Consider the following 25,323-nt stretch of genomic DNA (forward strand, 5'->3'; position numbering starts at 1 on the left):
ACCCAAAGGTGTCTCTCTCTTGACACTATGAAGAGGTTGGGGGAAATGATTTCATGGGGTAATTTTATCCTTACCTGCAAAGTGCTAATATGAACAGGAGTCCCTGTTCCATTCACAGTATTCTTTTTAGCCACATTTCCACCTTTTCCATCTGCTTGCTCAGCCTTAGCAATTCTGGCTTTTTCTGCTTCAACCCTTTTGGGGTTGTTCAGCATCACCTGGACAACTGCATACTCCACCAGGGAAGCAAACCCAAAGAGAAGGCAAGCAATGAGCCAAACATCAAGAGCCTTCACATAGGAAACTTTGGGAAGCTCAGCGGCAAGGGTTGTGCACTCAGAGGCCAAGCTGAGGACTGAGAAGATACCTACAGAAACAGAAAGAGGAATGAAAGTTGCTTTTTATCCCTATGAGATGTTTTGCGGTCGTTACTCTTTGACTAAATCCATCTCCAGTAACTTCCAATGACCCATGAACAATTTGTCAGGTCCCCTTAAAGCTCAAAGACTAGAAGAAATAATAGGTACATGCCTTTTATGTAAGGATTATTGACTATGGTTGAGGATTTTGTAAATACTTAGGATTTTAAAAAATAAATAGAAATTTAAACCAGAGTATAAAAATATAATTTGGACCTGTTTTCAATATTAAAGATGGCTAAAACTATTGTATAGTATCTCTGAGGAAGCCACAGAGCTCTCTTATTAGACAGATTATGTATGTTATTTTTCAGCTTTGTTTGAGAAAGATTCCAGTTATACAGCTGAGTTTTGTCCCCATGAGCAACTAAATCAGAGCAAGAACAGAACATATAAAGCAATGTTTTCATAAGGTTCATAACAAAAAAGAACTAATAGAAAAGACATAGTAGGAAATATTCCTGTTTAGAGAGAACATATGATTCCAGATTTCCAAAGAAAGGAATAAAGGTCTGCTCCATGTAATGGTAACCCTTCAATGAAAGCTAACACATTGTATACTAATTTAAGTCAAGCGATTGTCAGTCTCCAAAGAATTGCAATAATTTATTGCTCTCTTTCTCTTCCCAATTGCCACTCTCCCTCCCATTCCTCTCTCTTTTTCCTTTCCTTTGTATTTTCAAGAGAAAGATGATGAAATATATTTTATAGTTATAACCTATTGGCATGGGCTACCAGGAACATGCTGAGTCAGAAAAGGAACCTCATTCAATGTCAAGGGAGACTCACTTTACTTGAAGTAGAAAACAGATCTGACTTGGCTCTGTGAGTCCATCACACATACTGGGTTGAGTATAATTTTTTCTTCTTAGATTTGGCCACTTATGAGAATTAATGTATATATCACCATAATAATTAAATGTCTACTTGGCTCTCTTTTCCCTTCCCATGAAATTATAAGCTAGTATTAATAATCAGTTAAACATTGAAAAATATATCAATTGCATCATTTCAGAAGCTTCTGAAAAGTGTCTTTTGCATTCAAGAACCTAAGATACTCTCTATTAGAAAGAAACGCGTTAAGCAAATATAACTTCTGCGGATGAAAACAATATTCAATATATAACAACTTGATAAGCTCCTAGTTTACTTTTACTATAATCATCCTTGGCCCTAAGGAAAACTAAGAACTACTTAATAGAACTATATTTTAAAAGTTAATGTAGGTCTTAATGTTTTCTAGCCTGGAAGTGGAAAGTAACGTAAAAATCCAAGACCTTATCAATTACTGCCCTAAACTACAGTTGATTATAGCCATGGGAATTAACTTAGCAAACTGTCATTCTAAGTTAATTTTCCTATTCTTTGTCAAATTTTGTGAGTCAACTTACCAATCAAAAACAAGCCTAACTTATTTCCTTGAGATAAACTATTTTGACACTATCCTGTTTCCATAGCATTTCATGCTGATTAATAATCTAGAAGATATTAAATTTTAGTAAGCTTAGCTGTATACCTGAATATTTATCCTGATAGATTAGAAACTTTATGATGAAATAGAGAGTAATTTCAGATTATTGAATGCCTTCAGAGTTCTGTAGTGGCTTTTTATATCATGTTTGGTAGAGAATATTCAGAAATTTGGAATTAAGGAAAGAGAAATTACATTATCTAAAGAATATTTAAGTAGCATTACTTTGGTGTGGATGTACAAAACAGACTGAGAAAGAAAATTAGTAGTTGGGGAAACAAAGTGTAAGGAAATGAAGGCCTAGGTTATGATAGGACAGACGTGAAAAAAAGTTAAAAATTAGAGAAAACATTTGAAAAGAGTTACTGATTCAAGTAAGAAGGAAAAAATTGAGACAAAGTTATGAATAGGATGACTGGAAGAGTTTCCATAAAAAGATGGGGAGGGGGCCTACAGAAAAGAAGATGACTTTGTCAGGAAAACATTGAAAGATTAGATAAAGGCCAAGGAACAAAGAACTGATGATCATGACACAGCAAAGTGCACCTGGGAATTTGAAAGAACTTTTTGAAAAGATTAGCCAGTATCATTCAGATAGATGTCTGAAAAGAGAGAGGACTTTGTGAGGTAAAGATGCTTTGGTGTCAGAAAATGGGGACTGATTGAAGAAACAGATGAAAGGATTGTCTTTAAAAGGTGTGACAGAATATTTATAGATTTTGGAGGGAAAGGGGGAGTATTCATAATTCCACACATTCAGTTAGAAACAATGGTAGTGAATTGAAGACTTTTATCATATCAGATATAAGAAGGAAAGTTGAAGAAGTTAGGAAGAAGAATGTGAACACACACTATGTGCCTTATCTTTGGAAAATCGTATAATAGAAAACACCTATTAACATTTTCTATCCAAAAATAAGAAATCTGAGCAAATAGTGCTACTTTGTAAAAATATTTTAGCATTATCATAATATAGCCTTCAAATGGGATTACTTCATTGTTAAATGATACATAGTGAAATTATCTAAATTTTAATAAATTACAAACAGAAAGAAATATAAAGCCATCACCCATAAAAGTGTGGATTTTGGTCAGGCGCAGTGGCTCACGCCTGTAATCCTAGCACTCTGGGAGGCCGAGATTGGTGGATCACCTTAGGTCAGGAGTTCGAGGCCAGCCTAAACAATATGGTGAAACCTCATCTCTACTAAATATACAAAAAACAAATTAGCTGGGTTTGGTGGCACATGCCTGTAATCTCAGCTACACTGGAGGCTGAGGCAGGAGAATCGCTTGAACTCGGGAGGCGAAGTTTGCAGTGAGCTGAGATTGTGCCACGCACTCCAGCCTGGGCAATAGAGTGAGACCCCATCTCAAAAAAAAATGATTTTTATAGTGTTAATATTATGTTCTTAATAAATTACTCCGATGCTCCTCTTTAATAAATTCTAGGACTCTTTGGTAAAATATTTCTAAAACACGTTTAAATTATATAGATCTTATTTGTCAGACTATTTCCTCCAAAATCAAACCCACATTTCGAATCAGGGAAAATGTCATGAAATTGATACTAACTCTTACAAATAGATGTAGAGTCTTCATCTATGAAAAGTTAAAGCCAACAAATGATATAAACTAAATTATTAATAAATAAGCTATATAAGGAGGTTGAATTGAGCAAAATCTTCCATAAACAAGTCAGGGTTGAAGTTATTTAGCTCATCAACATGGAGACAGAATTGTATAATGATAAAATCATCTCAGTTTTTCAAGATATATACAGTAACCTCTATGATTGTCTATGGAATGTCCACAGATTTCTTGTCCAGCCAATCACAGAGGAAGAATCTGCAAAATAATTCCCTAACAGCATATATACTAGGAATGTATTGGTGAAAAGAGAAAAATTGAAAACTAGAAAAAGAAAAGAGAAGAAAAAAATAAGGAAAGAAAAGAGAGGAAGAAAGAAAGGAAAAGAAAAGAAATGGAAGGCAGAGACAGCATGGCATTTGCTATTAATAACCAATGCCATGAATCAACAGAGCAGGTCAAGGAGCAATTGCAAGTGCACACATGCCAACTCCTGTCTCAACTCCAAATAGTTTATCTCATATTGTGGTAATCACCAAATTTGTACATTTGAAATTGTTGTTAATAAATGAAAATTCATTTAAAAGTACTACTATTAATAAATTATATTAGCATATTATCATTTCATAATTTTTAGTTAAAGAATACTAAAAGGAAAGGGAACTTTGACCCAAATTATTAATCTTTTTGTATTTATAACTGAAAGTTATTTGTTAAAAAAATGTATTCCCTTTAGCAGAAACTAAAGTATTTTATGTAACAGAAAAAGATATAGTATAGTTTACTTAGTTAAGAGTATTACAAAACGTTACTTCAATAGTTCCGTGCATAGTTACTTCCATACTTGGAGAAATAGCTTAAGACAAAAGTCATTACCTAAAATTCTCCAGGGAATCTTTGATGTTTGTTAACAATGGGGAAAGTTAATCACAAAAAGCCTGGGTGAAAAACAAAAGTAGAATACAAAACTAATTTTTTAAAAAAGCAAAATGAATCTAGGGCAATTTAAAGTAATCACTTTATGCTCTATGTTGTCTGCTAACTTTTAGAAAATAAAAACTACAGGCCATAACAAAAGAGACTGGTAACTTATTTATTTAATCCTTTGGGAGAATGTAGGGGAAAAAGAGTAGAGTAAGGAAAGATATGCAGAATCAAAACAGCTATATTAACTGGATATCCTGAAATTTAGTCTGAGTCAGTATTATTTCCTTTTCTTTTTAGATAAAATTATAATTTAGGATCTAATAACAGGCCTTCCGAATACCTGCAGTGTAATTCCATAATTATAATTGGAGATCTTAACATCTCTCACCAATAACAATAACTACCCAAAAGAGATAAAAGATTTCAACAGAACTACTAACAGAACTACTAACCAACTTGACTGTAATGATACTTACAGGACACAACAACAAACAATGACTAATACACGCTGCACGTGCCCACATGGTGTTTACCAGGAGGCATGTGCTAGAATGGGCTGTTTAAAAAAAGTCTCAACACACATAAAAGAATTGAAATCCGTGAGTATATTCTCTGACAAAAATGGAATTAAGTTAGAAAGCAATCATATTCAGGTACCCAGAAAAACTCTAAATACATTTCTAAAGAATCCATGGGCCAAAGAAGAAATCACGAGATAAGTTATGAAATATTGCAACTGAAAGATGAAAATACAATATACCAAAATTTGTGCACTGAAGTTAAAGCAATGCTTACAGAGAAATTTACAACTGTAAATGTTCATGTTAGAAAAGAAGAAAGATCTAAAACCAATTGTCTGAGTCTTACTTTCAGCAATTACAAAGAGATTGAATTAAATGCAAAGTAAATAGAAAGGAAATAATAAACACAGCTAAAAATCAATAAAAAGGAAAATAAACAAATAGAGAAAATTAATGAGATAAAAGCAGGTGCTTTGAAAATATTGATAAAATAAAAAGTCCTCTAGCTTGAGTGATCAAGAAAATAAACAGAAAATTCACTATTTAATAATATCAGGAATGAAAGATGGAACATTACTACTACAGCTTGACATTAAAAGGAAAAGGGAGTACTATGAACACTTTTTGTTCTAGTAATTCACAACTCATCTAACATCTAGAAATCAATTGGTGTAATTCACCAAATAAGAGGAAGTAGCCCACACAACTGTTTAAATATCTACCCGTCTACCTCCCTTTGTGTCCATATACTCTGCCTTCTCTTCTGATACTATGGACCAGGGATCAGCAAACTATGACCTGTAGGCCAATCTGACCCATCTATATTATAAATAAAGTTTTGTTAGAACACATCCATACTTGTTCAGTTATATATTGTCTATGGCTGCTTTACTATAGAACATATAAGAGCAGTTTAATGGAGTGACAGAAACTATATGGCCCACAAACCTCAAATGTCTACTCTCTGGCCTTTTATAGGAGTTTGCTTACGTTTGGGGCAAATGCATTTTGTTCCTAGCAAAGGGCAATATCTCCATTTCTTGGATCTCATCCCCTCTTCCTTTCTCAAGGTCACTGCTCCTGCACTTTTTCCATCTCTCAATTTTTCCTTCACTACTGGTTGTCCTTCATCAAAAACAAACTAAACATACTATGAATTCATCTACCTTTAAAAAATGAAAAACACTTTCTTGACTTTTATTCTTACCCTGGCTATTTTCTTATTCTTTTTCTTTTTATAGCTAACAACCTCCAATGAGTTATTTATATTAAATATCTCCAATCCCCCCTCATCTTCTTTCCTGAAGCCAGTCCAATCAGGCTTTCTTCTCCTCACTTCAAAGAAACTGTCCATGGACACCAATGACCTCCCCAGCTCCTTTAATCTAATGGTAACATTTAGCTCTACAAGTCATTGATCCATGAACAGTTGGTTGATCACTTTCTTGACCTAGAAATACTTTGTCCACTTGACTTTTCGGAAACCGCATCATACTGGTTGTTCCTCATTTTCTCAGTCCCTCTTAGATTTCTTTACTTAAACTCATTCCTCAGTGATTCCAACCAGAGATTGAAAACCAACTATATTTTGACAAAGTTTAAATTCCTACTCCAGTTCTGAAATTTCCAATTAAACCCAGACTTGCATATCCAACTGCCTATCTGATATCTCCACCTAACTGACACTGGAACATTAACATGTCTAAAGCAAAGCTCCTGGCCTGCTCATCTCCTCAAACCCACTGTATTTACTTGCACCTTTGCCCAGCTCGGCTAATGTCAATTTCATGTTTCTAGTTTTTCATCCAAAATAATCTTGAAGTCAACCCTGATTCTACTTTCTTTAATCTCACATTCAACATACCTACAAATACCTTTTATCTCAACCTTCAGTACCATCCATCATCTAATTTTTTTGCGGGGGGGAGGTGGGGGATGGAGTCTCACTGTTGCCCAGGCTGAAGTGCAGTGGTGCAATCTTAGCTCGCTGCAACCTCTGAGTTCCAGGTTCAAGCAATTCTAGGTCCTCAGCCTCCTGAGTAGCTGGGTTTATAGGCGTCCGCCACCATGCCTGGCTAATCTTTTGTATTTTTGGTAGAGACGGGGTTTTACCATTTTGGCAAGGCTGGTCTCCAACTCCTGACCTCAGGTGATTCGCCCACCTTTGCCTCCCAAAGTGCTGGGATTACAGGAGTGAGCCACTGCTCTTGGCCCCATCATCAAATATTTATCAGCACCTGCACTACTACACACTAGCCCAAACCATGGTTATTTACCTGAATTATTGCAATTACCTCCTAACCTCTTTCCTTGCTTCTGCTCTTTCCCCAGGTCATTCTGTTCTCAAAGTAAGCAAAGAGATCTGGTTAAAATTTAAGTCAGATCATGTGTAAAAGCCTTTAACAACTTTGTATTTCACGCTGAATAAAAACTAAAATTGGCCCAGTGCAGTGGCTCACACCTGTAATCCCAGCACTTTGGGAGGTCAAGGCAGGCAGATCACGAGGTCAGGAGTTCGAGATCAGCCTGGCTGACATGGCGAAACCCCGTCTCTACTAAAAATACAAAAATTAGCTGGGCGTGATGGTCAGTGCCTGTAATCCCAGCTACTTAGGAGGCTGAGGCGGGAGAATCACTTGAACCCGGGAGGTGGAGGCTGCAGTGAGCCAAGATCACACCATTGCACTCCAGCCTGGGCAATAGAGCGAGACTGTCAAAAAAAGAAAAAAAAAAAAGCTCAGAATCATCAGGATTTTTTAGCAGATGCTACATAGTCCACCCCTTATCGCTGTTATCTTTCTGACCTCCTTTCCCACTACTCTCCCTTTGACTTGTTCTGCTCCAGACACAATGGCCTCCTTGTTCCCCCAATGTCCAAGCATGCTCCTGCCTCAGGAATGCAGCCCAGATGATCACTGCCTGGCCCACTCTGTCCTAGAAATGACTCATTTCTTCACCTCCTTCATGTCTCTGTCTGGTATCACCCTCTCACTGAGGCCTTTCTAACAAGCAGTTTGCTACCTCCAAACTTGCTATCTTACATCACTATCTTACATATGATATATTATATTTATATGGTGTCTGTTTCTTCCCAATAACATATATATTCATTGAAGCTAAGAAGTGTTTTAATGCATTTTATTAACTATTTATTAGCTATTTATTTTGTTAACAACATCCCATCTTTTTGAATAGTACCTAACACATAACACAAAACAAATATTTGCTGAAGGAATCAAAATATGTAGAACTGCTTTGCAAACTGTAAAGCAATATAAAATGTAGCTCATTATTAACTCCTGAATGTGTAATATAGGCGTTCACTCATTTTCTTAATACTCCCTGGAGCTTCTTGGGTATTTTTATCATTCCTATTGATATTTCAGCACAGTTATTTTTAAAGAAGTTAAATCTGTTGTTCAACTTGTCACAGCTAGTAAATCCAGAACTGGCTTTCAAACCCAGGTTAACTCTAGAGACTGACTTTCAGCCATTGAACACTTCTCCACATAACAGGTCTCCTGGATATTAAGTCACAGGTCAGGGACCTGGTATCAGAAGTCCTGCAATGAATGGAGATGAAACATTCTTAAAGGATATGTCAGAAATTGAGATGTCTCCAAAGTAGTCTTGGAAGCCTGACATTTATATCACTGCATGAACATAAGAAACTTCTAATAAATAACAACAAAAAAATTATTTGAGAGAAATATATATTTTTGACACATCTAAGAATTTAAATTCAGGTTTTTTTGTTATTTTCCCAGTAAATATAATACATATAATAATACATAGCTTTTATCCACGATAAAATTTCCCATATTTTTGGTTACAGATTTGGTCTGTGTGATTTCTATTAGATGTAAAAAAAACAAATTTCTTCTTCAGATGACATTGCCATTTTCATGGCTTCTTTCCTAGTTTCCTACTCTTTAAAATCTGTATTTCATTTAATTCCTCCAATAAGTCAGGAGAGAGATTTGCACAAGGCCTTTTTGATGGAAGAAAATTTAAATGTAGCAACTATGTACTCACTGAGGAGGTCAGACATATCACAGTCTTACCTGTGTGAGTTCCAGGTGATATTCAGAAAACACACAGACACACAGCAATAAAAAATTTTGAAACACTCCAACCAATCAAAATTTGTTGACACAATGTACATATTTTGAAGTTTATGCACTTTATCCATAGGAAGGGCTCTTGCTTATTTCCTTAAGCAAAGGCTTTTTAGACATTATACAGACACGATTTTCAAAAGACTGGCTGGTGGTATTTCTATGTCACAAAGCATTAAAAATAAACTGGAGAGCAATGGCCCTCAAGGGATAGCCAACCAGCCCTGATATAGCACACCATAACCAATGGTTGGGAAAATGATGGCTACATAATTTTTCATAATTTTTAAAAAGCAAATTATATTACTATTTCCTAAGAGTATGTGATAATACATACTATTTTTCAGAAAGACTTCCTTCGAAATAGTTATTCATTTTTTAAGTTTGGCACTACTGAAGGTTTTAGACATAGTTATCTGTGAAAATCACTTATAAATAATTATTTCATGACAGAAAAATAGATTAACTGCTTATAATACTCCAAGGACATGAAAAGAGAAACTTAGCTTAATTATAGAGGGCATAAACATTGAGAAAATCTAGTTCAATATCAAGTTTTGAAGAAAGTCTTTAAACAGTGAAATTGGTTACTAACAATTCTAAAACTCATTGTTTCAAAGTAGGTGATTATATGGTAAGTTAGATAAAGATATAATCTGTTCCTGACGTGACAAAAAAGCATGGAACACCTTACCCAGGGGCACTCTGGCAGCACTCGCGTCCGGGTTGATCCAGAAGGAAAGCCAGGAGAGAACCACAATGAGCAGGGTTGGGGCATAGACCCCCATCATGTAAAAGCCGACCTGCCTCCTCAGGGTGAAGATGACTTCCACGCATGTGTAGTAGCCTTTCAGAAGCAAACACATTCAAGGCATGAGGTTTTCACCCCCACAGAATCACAAACCTCAATGACAGACCTGGAAATGGTAAGTCACTTCTATTTGAGGCAATTTCACAGAGTAAACGCCTCAAAAAGAAGGTTTTCTTTGCAGATATATAATTTATGTGATCTGAAAGGGTGACATTATGGAACCAGTTTCGGCTGACCTTTCGCAACTTCATTATGACATTGAGAAATAGATCCCACATGCTGCTCCACTGTGTCAGTGTCTAGCCTTTTAGGTCATTGTTCAGAGAATTGGCAATAGAGTTGAACTTTTCCTTACCCGTGGGTCCTCTCAGGGCAATGATCTAAAGGAGTCATACAGGCAGTAGTAAATCAAAGTAGAACAAATCTTAAAAAGAAACACTCTGGGACTACACATTATCAGTATAATTTTTCAGCCATATGTACCACTTCTTATCTAGGATGGATGGCAGTCTACACTGACTCTCATATATAGATAAACCTTAAAAATTAAGAAAGTATTGGAAGTAAACATTAGCAAGTATAAGAAATCAGTGTTTTCAATCCATATACATAAAAGATGTACATGGTGCTAACATCAGATATTCCTCTCAATTCTTTGCCCATCTCTACTGCAGGCTCTCAAAGATACTCCAACTGAAGGAAAGAACTTTCATTTTCACATGCCAAGACAAATGCAGAAATTGTTTTACAATCTAATTCTAGAGTGGCCATGACATCAACTAGTCCCCCAAATTAATCACCAATTATAGGCAGCCTCACAATAGCCTTTGCTGCCTTGAGAAAGAAAATAGTAACACGAATATGCTCACAGTACTGCATTCAAATAGAAAAGGTATTTCCAGATGTTTGAGATTATTTCTTAAATGTTTGGTCTTTTCAGTTAGCTATTTAAATATAATATCTAATGCCAAAAGTGCTTAATTTAGATAATGATGTCATTTGCCATTTTACAAATGTAAAATTATGCATAAATAGCAAAATAAAATATCTATAATCATTTTCTGTTTAAACTCTAATTTTTAAATGGTGAAACAAATTAATGAAAAATAAATAAATGAAACAATTATGGGGGAAAGAATAATGTTACTTTTTCCTATTTTATAGTTTAAAAAATAATATTTACCTGGTCTTCCTAATTGGGAAGAATATACATATATCTAACACAAGAATAATCTACATATTTATTCATTAATAGCACCTACAGCAGTACTTGCACAGAATAGGACCTTAATAAATGTGAAATAAAAGAATGGTTATTTATATCCTCAACAAATAGATTAGAAATCTTTTCTTTTCCCAATATGATTTAGAATCATTGCCACCTCTGAGCGATTACACAGACAGTAGAGCTAATATGTAACAAAAATAATTGCTTTTGACTGAAGCAAATTCTATTCATGCCAAATGCTTACATATTCTATTAAAGACGAGAAATGCAAGTGTTTCTTTTTTACAATTGAATTTCATTAAAATTAGACAATATATCAAGTCATTCACAGGTTTTAAAAGGATGTAAAAAAATAACAATGAAAAATCTCCCTTTCTTTACTTTTCCCACCTTTTGCCTTAACTCCCTGCCTGGACAAAAAGAACATATGTTTCTAACTAACAATCACGTGCAATATTGCAAAAATAGAATCTTTCATAAGTACAATTGCTATAATTAAGAAGGCTCAAAATATTTCCTAAAACTGATTCTGAAGTACATGACTTTGTAATAGTATCACTAAGTCAAATTAGTTTTCTATTCACCTAGTTCATATAAAATGTTTCTCAACAAATTATATATTTTTAGGTAGTCTCAGTTGTCACAAATATTATAACGATTTACTACAAAGTAGCACAGTTTAAAATAAAATTTTCCATTCCATCCCATTATGTTTAAATGATAGCCCATTAACATGGGTCCTGCGATTTGAAGCAAGTTTCCATTGTGTCCCTTTTATGAAGGTACCCACTAGGGGAGCTTCACAAGACTTGGATGCATTTAGCAGTAAAATACATGCTTGGATATTATAGTGATTTGCTCCATAAAATTTTATGAGAAACATTTCTTCATCTTTTCTTGATCTTTTCCTAGTATTGTTACATTTATGAGAGGCAGGTGGGCAGCTAATTGATATAAATGTTCATTGGGCAAATTCAATTTACTTTCTATTTCCTGTGAAGTTTTATTCCATTATTCACACAGGCTTCCAATTTGAGTATTTTTGTATACTTGCTTTCCCACATATTTCTCCACTTTTCTTATTTCTATAATCATAAAAAAGCATAATTTTAATAAAGTTGAAGCTGCATTATTATTTCTATACAAATTAAATATTGGCTATCATTTTTATGTATTGCTCATATATATATTTATACTTTCCCATTTTTCTATGCTGTTAACTATTGCATGTATTTTCAATGTCTTATTTTTCTAACTAGATTTCTAATTATCCAAACATTAAAATATATTTTACTTATATTCATATGATAATTCATAAAAGTACTGATCAAGTCCCTGAAACATACTAAGTGCCAAAAAATATTGTTAGGCACAAGTTGTTTTGTTGTTATTTTCTGTAGCTAATGAGATTTCAGTGAATTATTTATGACAAAAAATTCCACAAAAAAAGCTTATAACTCTTGAGTAATCCCCCAAATTCTGTCTACCATAGCACACCTTCTAATTTTATTCTAAGAACTAAAATGAATTATATTTTACTTTGTTCACTTGTTTACCACATTGAAATATGGCTCTCTAAAGGGCAGGGAACTTTCTTTATTCACTACTGAGTCCCCAGATAGAGATTCTTTTTTAAGTAGAGCTTAAAAGTGAAAAAATGAACACTCCTAGGACTTTCAAAGCTATTATATAATCATATGCTATTACATAAAATTACAAATAAAATTGCTAGCGTCATTTTCATCTCTGAGAAATTTAAAATTCCAATAGAGTCTCCTTCAAATTTCTCAGAAGAATTTAGACACTGTTCTTTTTGAAATGTTAAGCATATAATCTGGATGTGGGTAACAATTTTCAAACTATAATAGGACTCCACAGGTATTAATCGTATAACAGTATCAGACTCCTCTCCCACAGCATCCCTGTAACTGTATGACCTTGGGCAAGTGTCTATGTCATTAGCCTAACGTGTACAATGAGGATAATAAAAGTACTTAATTCATAGAATTGTTGGGATGATTAAGTTAAATAATTCCTGCAAAGAACTAAAAACAATGCCTAGTATAGCAAGAGATCAAAAACCTATCTACTAAGTACTCGTTCTTATACCACAGTCTCAAAAATCTCTAAAAACTATAATCTTCTTAATTTGACGTACAAATGGAAGATGGAATACTACTCTTGGTCCCATGGCTGACAGTAATTTGCCTGGTGACATTTAATCAGTAATAAGTCACCAGTAATAAGTAATTTAATAAGTAATGTATTCACTCTGCTCTTCAGTTATTTTATGTGTTAAATAAAAGAGCTGCCTCAGAATTATCAATTAGATCACTTCCATATCTAACTATCTATGACTTCTTCATTGAATACTTTGATGGTCAAATTTTTAATAGCTCTGCATTTTTTACTTTTAAAAACCTCGATAATTATTTAGCAATATATTTGACTATTATCTCTGTTTTCCTAATGTACTATAAGCTTTAAGAAGAAGGAATGCTTACATATTAAAGTTGTATCATTTGCTAATGTATTTTGAAGTCAACAATAGATGTTTAACTGTATCCCCAAGCTGCCTAGTATTGTCTTTATCACAACACTGTAAATATGTAAATGTTCTCTCCAACTCTTAATATTAACAGGAATGTTTTAAATTATATGTTGCCTTGATGATGTCATGAGGACAGCATTCTAGCTCATTCTGTCAGCATTCTACAAACATCTGATCTCTCTCAGTTTTGCACAATTATACTATATACATTTTATTATTTCAAGTCAACATGCATTTTGCGATAAAGCTTTAATTATATCTATTTCTGAATATTTTTGTTATGATTTACTTCCAAAGGCAGAATTAGAATTGTGCAATAACTTACATGTTGAACTGATTATTATTACTAATATAATAATCAAAATTGAATAATCTTCTTTATATTGCTAAGTGAAATAACACTATATTCAATATCTAAAACCCTCACTAACCTAGAACTACTAGCAGAAAATAAAAGGTTGAACACTAATCATATTATGACAGTACTGAGTAGTGAGTACTGTACTTTCTGCAAAAGCTCCATGCAACTTAATGAATGAGGTTAATTTGTTTTCCTTTTCATAACTGGCTGTTCTGTGATCTAGGTCAAGAAGACTGTACAGGGAATATTTACTGATGTCCAATTATTTCTCATTCTTATTGCTTCCTGCATAGCATAAGGATCAATGCTTTTTAAAATTAAGAATATGGGCCAACCACCATCTAAAAACTACCCAAAAGACAATGGGTGAACATATATAGATTATATTGTTTATATCTAAAATGTTCAGTCCCAAATGGAATCCTGCCAGAAGTAGAATTTCTTGACAACATCTGAAAACCACTACCTGAGAGAGTTTTCATTACTGACATAAACAATTAAAAACCTCTCACCACCAGAATTACATGAAGAAAAATCAAGCATGTCTATCTAATAATTAAAAGTTCAAAAAACTTTAGTGAACACAATTCTGTGAAAGACTTAAACATATGAATGTAAAGATAAACTATTTGCTAATTTAATTTTAAGTTTTAGCCAATTCTTTTCTACTCTCCCCTTGGCTATGTATTAATTAAAATGTATCTTTGAAATACAACTTCGTTTTATTTAAAGACTATTACTTACCAGTGCCTTTATAGTATTTTGTACAGTTACCATATTCAATATCTTCCTTTTTGATATCAAATTGAGGCAAGGCAATTTTTTCTAATTGCACAGGATCTCCTGACTGCCAGATAAATCGTAAATCATCAGTTGTGTAACCAACTATAAACAAAAATAAATAAATGTTAGTTTAAAATATAATTTATAATGCTTTTTAAATATTTTCATAATCCAAATCTTAAACATAGCAAAGGAAAGAAAATAAGACCTTCTTATATGAAATTGTAGTTTAAAATGTAAAGAGGTAAAACCCATGGTCACTAATGGAAGTACTAGTACAAGAGTTAAAGATATTCATCTTAAAGAAAGAACAAGTTTAAATAATAAGCATACTGCACAGATTTAAAATCCTAGGGCATCATATACAATAACTTATTTCTGTATGTCAGAATTATTTTTTAATGGTCATCAATAAAAAGGTAATAACTAAGTGATGCAAGCTTTCTGAATGTACACATTTACAATCATGTAATATGCTCCCTGGGATTTTTAAAAGAAATGTAATCATTGAAACGTCTAAATTTTTTTTAAGAAATTGGCCTGGTGCGGTGGCTCACACCTGTAATCCCAGCACTTTGGGAGGTCAAGGAGGGTGGATCACGAGGTCAGGGGTTTGAGACCAGCCTGGCCAATATGGTGAAACCCCATCTCTACTAAAAATACAAAAATAAATTAGCCAAGCACGGTGGTGGACGCTTGTAATCTCAGCTACTCGGGAGGCTGAGGCAGGAGAATCGCTTGAATCCGCGAGGTGGAGGTTGCAGTGAGCCAAGATCGCACCACTGTAGTCTAGCCTGGGTGACAGAGCAAGACTCTGTTTTAAAAAAAATAATAATCATCATTATGATCACTGCAAAATTCCCTAAAGGAGTTGCATCACCATAGAAGGCCAATAAAATAATCCCTCAAAGGGACATAATTACAGCCTCATTTCAGCATCCTGAAGCATACACATTTTGGGCTTATGTATGTGGCTACAATTTAAGGAATTTTACAGCATACACTAATCTACTATCGAACTCAAAAGTGTATGTATTTTTGAAAGTAATACTTTAGTGCATCCAGTAATGGGATCAAAATGTAAATGCACTGTTGGAAGTTTTCTACAAGTACATCTTGACATGCAGGCACTCATGTAAAATACATACAAAAACACAGACATGTGCAAACATATAAACACATACATGGGCAAAATCTCATTTTATAGTTAGAAAGAAATAAATACTGCTCAAATTTACGATCCATTTCAGTACATTATTTAAAAAACAACCACAAAGTAACTTTAGACATATAACCTAGAATACATATGCAAGATATTTTGCCAGGTAATTATTCTTCATTCTCTGAAGAAATAGACGACCTTATTATAAGATGATCCATGTATTCAGGCTAAACATTCCTTGCATTTGTGTTTTTTTTTTTTTTTGAGGTTTATGTCCTACTTTTATTTTCAAAAGATAAGCATCATGGGAAATTAATTAGTACATTTTATAGATAAATAATAATTTCAATTAATACACCTAGGGTATCTTTTAATAACTGAAAAATATATGATCAAATAAACATAAAAAAATACAATTTTGTAAAAAAATTGTTTACATTTCTTTACGTTCATAGAGAATGAATGCTTAGTTGGATTTACAGAACATTTTTCAATGTTTTCCAAATTTTCTGCTAAGAAAATCTGGTTTTAACATCAGAAATGCTATTGAAATTAGGACGTCATTTTCTCTTTTACCTTGCCTGTATTACTAACTCAAATAGCAATGGCAATTGGAATGTTAGAAGTATACACCTACATCAATGAACTGAAATAAGGCTAGTACAAAAATGATTTATCTTAATACAAGTTAATATAGTATTAATAAAAGAGTAACTATAATTTCCCTAAATAAATTATTTTAATGACTATTTATAATCAAAGCACTAGTTTTACCACTGTTATCTAACATGTCAGTAGAATGTATTACCCAGACATTTTAAACACTTTATTTTCATAATCAATTATGTTCTCATTTACGTACAGCTCTCCAGTTGCATCTTGCAACGTTGTGTATCCATGGGAAACAACGTCAAGTCCAATGGGCATGAAAGAGTAATAGATAACCTGGAAGTAGAAATGGGTCTTAGAAATAATTTAATATACTTCTCTGTCATCCATTGATTTTAGAAGGAAAATATAAATGCACAAATATTAAATATAAAAGAGTACCTCATGCTGACAAGGACATCCCCATCACGAAAAATAAAGAGAAGGATGTTTTCCTGGGTTACATCATGAAAATTGGCACTTTTTTCATTTGCAAAAAATAAATCAGGTTTCCATAAACACTTGTACATCGTTGGATCCACTGTCAGTGCATCTGAACCCCTAAAATCACTGGGGAGCTTCAGCCTGGGGTCATTCCATTTTTGTCTCAGGAAGATGTTAACTCTATAGTCCTGAAGAAAAAGTACATGCGTGGACATGTGTATGTTTATTGCTTTTTTTTTTTTTTTTTTGAGACAGAGTCTCGCTGTTGCCCAGGCTGGAGTGCAATGGCGCAATCTCGGCTCACTGCAGGCTCCGCCCCCCGGGGTTCACGCCATTCTCCTGCCTCAGCCTCCCACGTAGCTGGGACTACGGGCGCCCACCACCTCGCCCGGCTAATTTTCTGTATTTTTAGTAGAGACGGGGTTTCACTGTGTTAGCCAGAATGGTCTGGCTGGGATTACAGGCGTGAGCCACCGCGCTATTTTTAAGAACTTATTCGGCCCCAAAACAAAAAGAGTTACAATGATTAGTGGCACAAATATTTTTGTTCTTCCAACATCAACCAAGATCACAACAACTGTGTCACTAAAGGAGAGCTCCATTAGCTTTATAAAGACACTTGTCTCTACGTAATTACTCTCTGCAGACATTCTGTAGCACTTGCTAGCTCAAACATCAGAATATAACCTTGTTGATAATTCCTTTACCTTTATACAAACACCAATTATTACAGTTGATTAGATGGTAGTACCATAAAAGCCTGAGAATCACTAAGTATTACTATCATTCTTCCCCACAACTTTTTGTCCAAGTATATACATATCTTAAAATTAAAATTCATAATGAAATTTAGAGTATTACTTAATATCTGATGATTATTGCGACACCTACAAAAATTAATTCAAGAATGTCCAAGACTAAAACCTATCTATCTCATGGAGTGAAGGCAGAATGTCCAAGACTAAAACCTATCTATCTCATGGAGTGAAGGCTTTCAACAGACACAATGTGGCAAACGTTTTTATCCATTGCAGGAAGACAGGCATGGCCCTCTACTTTAGAGGGAATGCACATTAGTTTCAAGCATTTTCTAATAAAATATGAATTATACTACCTTAGCCAAAGCATGTGGCTGATAGCCACTTAACATCATTTTGAACACTCAGTGTAATTCATTTCAAATTATTTGCTAAAAATCTTCCTTGAAATACACAGACTGAAAATTATTCTATTACGTTCTGTATTAGTCTGTTCTCATGCTACCAATAAAGACATACCTAAGAATGGGTAATTTATAAAGGAAAGGGGTTTAGTTGACTCACAGTTCAAATGGCATGGGAGGCTTCACAGTCATGACAGAAGGTGAAGGAGGAGCAAAGGCATGATTTACACGGTGGCAGGCAAGACAGCACGTACAGGGGAACTCTCCTTTATAAAACCATGAGATCTCATGAGGCTTATTCGCTATCATAAGAAAAATAGGGAAATAACTTCCCCTCATGATTCAATTATCTCCCACCAGGTCCCTCCCACAACATGTGAGAATTATGGGAGCTACAATTCAAGATGCCATTTGGGTGGGGACATGCCCAAACCATATCACCACCTTTAGGTGCTGTATTTTATCAAGGTAAATCACCAAAACCCTATAACTTTGAATTGCTATATTTAAAATATGCATTCATAATATTATGATAAAATATTATGTCCTTAATTTGATATTAAGTTTCAGTATAAGAAATAACCAGATGCAGCTGTGTATGTATATTTTACATACTTGTTGTTAAAGCTATGACCCTTTATTGTAATCAATGACCCTTATATCAAAATACACAGGATGAATTCCTTATTTAATTTTTAAGTTGTTAGAAATATATTACTATCATACCATTATATAGGTATTTACCATGTGCTAAGTAAAAACCACATTTAATCCTCAGAGTTTACACTATCAAAATGCTCTCCTGATGCTTTTATATGCTTCATATGACTGGAAAATAAGACTTAATTGTGTTTTTCTTTTAGTCTTGTAGCTGGGAAGCTAAACATTAACTCTACTACCAATTGCATTAACAATTTACCTCTCATATCCTGGTGCAATTATCATTGTATGTCTCTTACACATTCAGTTCTTTCTCAATTACTTCATTGTATTTTTCTTATCATATACCTCAACTCTTTCTGAAATAGGGATGGATAGAAAATAAAATAACAGTTGAGATATTGTCTTATTCTTGACAAGAGTATTTCAGTATTATTTGGGTGTAGCTCCCAAGAAACATTGCCAATGTGGCTTCCAGAGTTAGAATGCTTTATTTCAGCCTAATATTAGTTTATCTCCTTTTGATAGAATATTACATAAATGTATAGGGATATAAGTATTAAAACCTTATAGGTATTCTTTATTTATTTACTTTAGATTTTTATTTTTATTTTTGAGACAGGGTCTTGCTCTGTTGCCTAGGTTGGAGTGCAGTGAAACTATCACAGCTCACTGCAGCCTCAATCTCCTGGGTAATTAAAAAAAAAATTGTATAGAGATGATATCACATTATGTTGGCCAGGCTGGTCTCGAAAGCCCGGGATCAAGCAAACTTCCCTCCTTGGTCTCACAAAGTACTAGGATTATAGACATGAGCCACCATACTCGGCCACTCATTGGTATTCTTTATCCAGACCAAAACAAATATCTTTGGGAATGTATGCTGATTGGCTGCTCAGTAATTAATTTCTAAAGATTTTATATCACTATTTTATAATAATATTCATGGTATTATCTGACAGAAATTAAAGAAATGCTAGTATTCAACTTCAACATGTTTTGCATAATTAAAAAAGAAGTCATTCTATATTTTTGGGGTGAAAGTTCATAAATTAAGCCTGTATCATACAATATTCCCCTTAAAATTTCCATACATGCACACATGTTTTGGAAGCATAATTCCATGTTCTACCTATTTTCAAAATGATATGGTTAACTAATCTAAAATTATTTACAAAAAATAGCTTTGTTTTTAAATTTCTATAGGAATTTTAATAGTGTTTCTCCATGTGAAGTTTGCTATCCTAAATCCTTCTTCAAATCTTATGAATGTTTCTACACAACCCAAGAATACATTTGTATTTTTTATCAGTATATTAAGTCCAAGCATTTTAATCAGCAGAAAGCTGTGTAAGATAGAGAAGAGCCCTACATAGCCTTGACAAAACAACAACCAACTATGGAAAAATTAGAAATGATGTAAGAACACTTTATTTATAGTCAACCTCCATTTTAGTCTTTATACCTTCATAAATAACTTTTTAAAAATTTATAATAACGTAATTGATAAAGGCTGGTATAATGGAGACAGCATGGGCTTGGAAAGGTAAAAGGGCTGATTAAGAGTTCACCTCTAAGTCTTAAAAGTTTGGCCCTGAGCAAGTTTCTTAGCCCTTCTAAACTCAGTTTCTTAATATAGTGTGTGTGTGTGTGTGTGTGTGTGTGTGTGTGTGTGTGTGTGTGTGTATGATATATAGGATATATATAAAGGATATATATAGGATATATATAGAGAGTATATATATATATATAGGATATATAGAGAGGATACATATATAGGATAGATAGATATATATAGGATATATATATAGAGAGAGAGAGAGAGGATATATATAGATATCCTAATGTGAGGATTAAATAAAATACTCAGTGTAAAGGATTAACATAGAACCTGCTATATAAATAAACAGGTTTCCTTTATTTTCTTCCCATTTTGCATCCTTGGGAATCCAGCTACAGATTAGATCACAGACTTTCAGAGAACATTTAATTAAATTCCATCTAAATCCCTAGGTAAATGAAATCATTCATTCAAAAATTATTTATTAATGATATATTCATTTTCCTGGTCTGGTTAGCAAGGATAAAGCTGTGAGCTCCCCTTGCTTTTAAAAAAATAACCATAAGGGACATTGAACATCAGTCAAACATAACTTGAAAAAGGCTATGTAAACATAAAACAAAAACCAGTTCACAATGCACATCTAATTTTGACTCTGAAGATCAGTTTCAGCTAACTAATGAATTGATACCTATGCTTAGACCTGTAGTTAGAGAAATCTGGGTCTAAATTCTGTGCTAAATAATTTGCTATATGGGTTTAAGTCAAGTTATTTAACTTCTCTAAGCCTCAAATTCCTTGTCAGTAAAATTAGTCCACAGTTACTCTAAGAATTAAAGGAGATACTCTACCGAAAGCATGAAACCTGGCCTCAAGTGAGTACTCACAAAAGTTTATTACTTTTATTATATGTATTATTAACATTATTATCATTATGTCTATTATCACCATTTTGAATATGCAGACATTACTATTGACAGCATTCCTTTTCTATTATTGTAAAGATGTTACCTAGAAGTTTTAGTTGGCTGCTAAACATTATTAAAGCTAACATTTTACTAATTCTTCAAAAGCTTTTGGAAGGAATTTTTATATGTACTAAAAATCAAGCACTACATTAGGTGCTAGCCATACAGAGATCAACACAAAATGGTACTAGAAAACAAATCTGAGATTTTTAGACTATTATTCAGATTTCACTGACTAGAGATATATGAAGTAACATGGCAAACTTGTTGTGTGGACTACTTGTTATTATGGTCCAGATTAAATTCAGTGATTAAAGAGGCTCATTTAAAAACTGGTTTTGCTGGACTATGTTAAACAATCATTCCTTCCTTCATTTGTTCATTAATTCAACAGTTATTCATTAATAAAGACTTCCCATGTTCAAAGGTCTGAGCTTTCTAGGAGGGATAAGAACATGGGGTCCATATCCTCAGGAAGTGATGATTGAACAAGTCATGAAACAATTGGTAAAGACCTTAAGGGATGTAAGAACAAAGCAATACTTGTTGAGAGAATAAATGATCACGCCAGACACCAGGGATCAGGAAAGGCTGTAGAACTTAAATCTGGTGAGGTTCCCAAAGAGTAAAAACTTTGACAGGTGGTGGGTGACACATGGGAAAAGCAGAATAAAGACAGAGGCAAAAAGATACCACTTCTTAATCAGTTTCATCAACAATACAATATAATCAATCATAGTAAGAATGATTAAATATCAAGATAGAGAAAACGGCCCAAACAATTCAGGGGCCAAGCAACAGACAGTGGAAAGGTAGGAGTTAAAATCAAGGCCGAGATATATACCAAGAACTCTTGAAACTCAACCATAAGAAAACAAACAACTCAATTAAAAAATGTCCAAAAGACCTGAATGGATACTATCCCAAAGAATATATACAGATGGCAAATAAGTGTATGAAAAGATGTTCAACATCCTATGACATCAGGGAAATGCAAATTAAAACAACAATCAGATACCACTACACACCTGTTTGAATGGCCAAAATCCAGAACACTGACAATAACGAACGCAAGGATGTGGAAAAAGTGGAAAAAACTCATTCGTTGTTGATAAAAATGAAAAACTGTTCAGCGACTTTGGAGACAGTGGTTTCTTACAAAACAAAACATACTTTTACCATATGATCCAGCAATCACACTCCTAGGTATTCGCCCAAAGGAGCTGAAAACATGTCAGCACAAAACCCTTCACTTGGATGTTTATTGTAGCTTTATTCATAATTGATGAAAATGTCATTCGGTAGATGAATGGGTAAGTAAACTGTGTTACATTCAGACAATGGAATATTATTCAGTGTTAAAAAGAACTGAACAATCAAGCCATGAAAAGATACGGTGGAACATTAAGTGCATATCATTAAGTGAAAGAAGCCAATCTGAAAAGGCTGCATAATGTACGATTCCAATTATCTGACATTCTGGAAAAGGCAAAACTATGGAGACAATAAAAAGACCAGTGGTGCCAGAATTCAGAGAGGAGAAAGGGATGAACAGGCAAAGCACAGATGATTTTTAGGGTAGTGAAACTCTTCTGTATGATACTATAATGGTGAATATATATCATTATACATTTGACAAAACTCATAGAATGTTCTAAACTAGGAATGAAACCTAATATAAAAGATAAACTTTGGAGGATAACATCTAATTATGTTTGGTAACAAATGTACCAATTTGGTGTGTTTATCCATCCATTTAGTAAATGACATTTTTGTCAATTATGAATAAAGCTACAATAATGTCTACATTGAGTCTACTCTTAAAAAGTGAATGCAAAAAACACCATAAACAAAATCAAAGTCAAGAAATACAAAGTTAAGAAAAAAAATCCAAAATTTTAAGATAAGGCAAAAATATTGTTTGTTCTTTCAATATCACACTAAAACAATGTCTAATAAGCCCACCTTAATGCCTGTGATTCTCCAGGACAATGTAACTTTGAATTGCTACTTTCTATTGATTAGGGTTATGACTGTAAAATTAGATAAATTTTAAAAATTGATGTTACTAATGATTTCTGTCTTGTAGAAAAAAAAATTCTCCAAGACTATGCCTATATGTCTCTGTATAACATTAACAAGTTTTGTATTAAATTTAACAATCTAATTTCAGCTTTATTTCTTTTACTGCAGTCTCTTGAATTCTTCCTTGAATCAGCTTCACTATGCTGTTGGTTCCCTTATTAGTGCATCAAATAAACCACTGATATGTCTTCACTATAAGTCTGTCTTAAACTTTTAAAAATTATATATTTTCCTCAAAGAGCTAAACACAGAATTTATATATGATTCAGCAATTCCAATCCTAGTATATACCCCCCAAAATTGAAAGCAGACACTCCAACAGATACACTTGTACACCCATGTTCATAGCAACATTATTTACAGTAGCCAAAAGGTGAAAATAACCCATGTCCGTTAAGAGATAAACAACCAAAATTTGGTATGTACATGCACACATAATGGAATATTATTTGGCCATAAAAAAGGAATGAGATTCTGATACATATTACAACATGCATGAACCTTCAAAACATTACCAAAAAAAATCAAGACTAAGAATAGCTTTGTTCAAAATTATTACTTAGAGCAGGAATACAGAACAAAAACAAAAACAAGAAACACAAAAACACCTGGGAGGGTAAGCATTTAAAGGACTGGCTAGACGACTGAAAAAGAAAAAAATCCTAAGAATGTGATTTCACCAAACCAAAAGAACAAAAGCTTTGTGATGGTCAACTGCAGCAAGTGCCACAGAAGGTAAAATACAAAAACAAACAAGCAAACAAAAACACTGACTACTTTCAGCAAATGAGGAAGCCACTGAAGATTGTAGCAAAAACATTTTGGGTACAGTGGTGTATCAAAAACAAAATTGCAGGGGATTAAGGAGTAAATGGAAGACAAAGTTCCCTTCTATATAAGATAGGGATAATAATCATACACTCACAACATAGAGTTTTAGGAAGAATTCTGTGAGATGTTATATGCAAAGTACATGAACTGCACCTGGAGATATTAGGTGCTAAAAAACTTTTTCATTTTATTAGGAAATATCCTTCATGTTGTTGTTATTCCTTTTTAATGCTTGTAGAGTGCTTAATATGCTTTTTTGCTTCAAAAAATTCTGCATATAGTGTAACATATTTGGGTTTCTCTGTACTGAGGTGATCTACCTACGATTACTTTGAACAGTCATTCACCTCTAGATCTCAAATCTCAACACAGTGCTAACATATATTTTTTAGCATCTCCTAAACTCTTTTTGCTTTAAGCTGCACCATTGTAACCTCAATACACCACAAAAAAAGTTCAAATGGGTCTCTACCCCAATTATTTTTTTTAAATAGAATTCCATCAGCGTCGTATTCTAATGAGCATCACCAAAACTGGAAATTGCCTACTTCATTGGTTCATTCAATGTATCGTCCTGATTATTACTTCTTATTTCATTATGAAAGTTCTTCAAAGATTCTTTTCTATTAATGAGGCCATATAATATTATGATTCAACACAAGTTCCAGCAAGCTTATGTATCTTTTAAGAATATTTCAAATTTTTACAATTTAAGTTAATAGTTTGTGTTGAACATTCATTAAAAGATAAAAGCTCACTAGTTACATGTTTTGGTTAATGTTTTATGAGTATTTTCAAATAATTACTACTTATTGGCATTTCAAATGCTTTATTTTAAGATAACCATCTTTGAAACCTATTTATTTTCATTTTCAATTATTCAATCACAGTAATTATAGCTCTATAATTTATTTTGCAAGAAACAAATTCCCATCAGAAACAGACTTCTTTTATGAGTGGGAAATTACTTAATTGCTTTTAAAGTACTTGGTGACAAATACTATTCATTGTTCATTCCAAAT

The 25,323-nt window shown here is 33.5% G+C and overlaps 1 protein-coding gene across 3 annotated transcripts in view; it reads right to left on the reverse strand.

Annotated features, from left to right (window-relative positions):
• The window catches only part of LOC116463486 (glycine receptor subunit beta), an 87,986-nt gene that overhangs the window by 14,008 nt on the left and 48,655 nt on the right, over positions 1-25,323 (reverse strand). For 2 of the 3 annotated variants that reach the window (XM_032146609.2, XM_032146610.2), the window contains 5 exons: positions 16,993-17,222; positions 16,805-16,887; positions 14,742-14,882; positions 9,741-9,893; positions 75-367 (listed from right to left, as the gene is read on the reverse strand). In XM_032146609.2, the coding sequence (XP_032002500.1) occupies positions 75-367; positions 9,741-9,893; positions 14,742-14,882; positions 16,805-16,887; positions 16,993-17,222 (900 nt within the window). The remainder of the gene's footprint in view (positions 1-74; positions 368-9,740; positions 9,894-14,741; positions 14,883-16,804; positions 16,888-16,992; positions 17,223-25,323) is intronic. The other variant, XM_032146611.2, reaches the window with a different exon arrangement.

The sequence above is a fragment of the Hylobates moloch genome, unplaced genomic scaffold (genome assembly GCF_009828535.3).
Source record: "Hylobates moloch isolate HMO894 unplaced genomic scaffold, HMol_V3 SCAFFOLD_38, whole genome shotgun sequence".
NCBI classification, from domain to species: Eukaryota; Metazoa; Chordata; class Mammalia; order Primates; family Hylobatidae; genus Hylobates; species Hylobates moloch.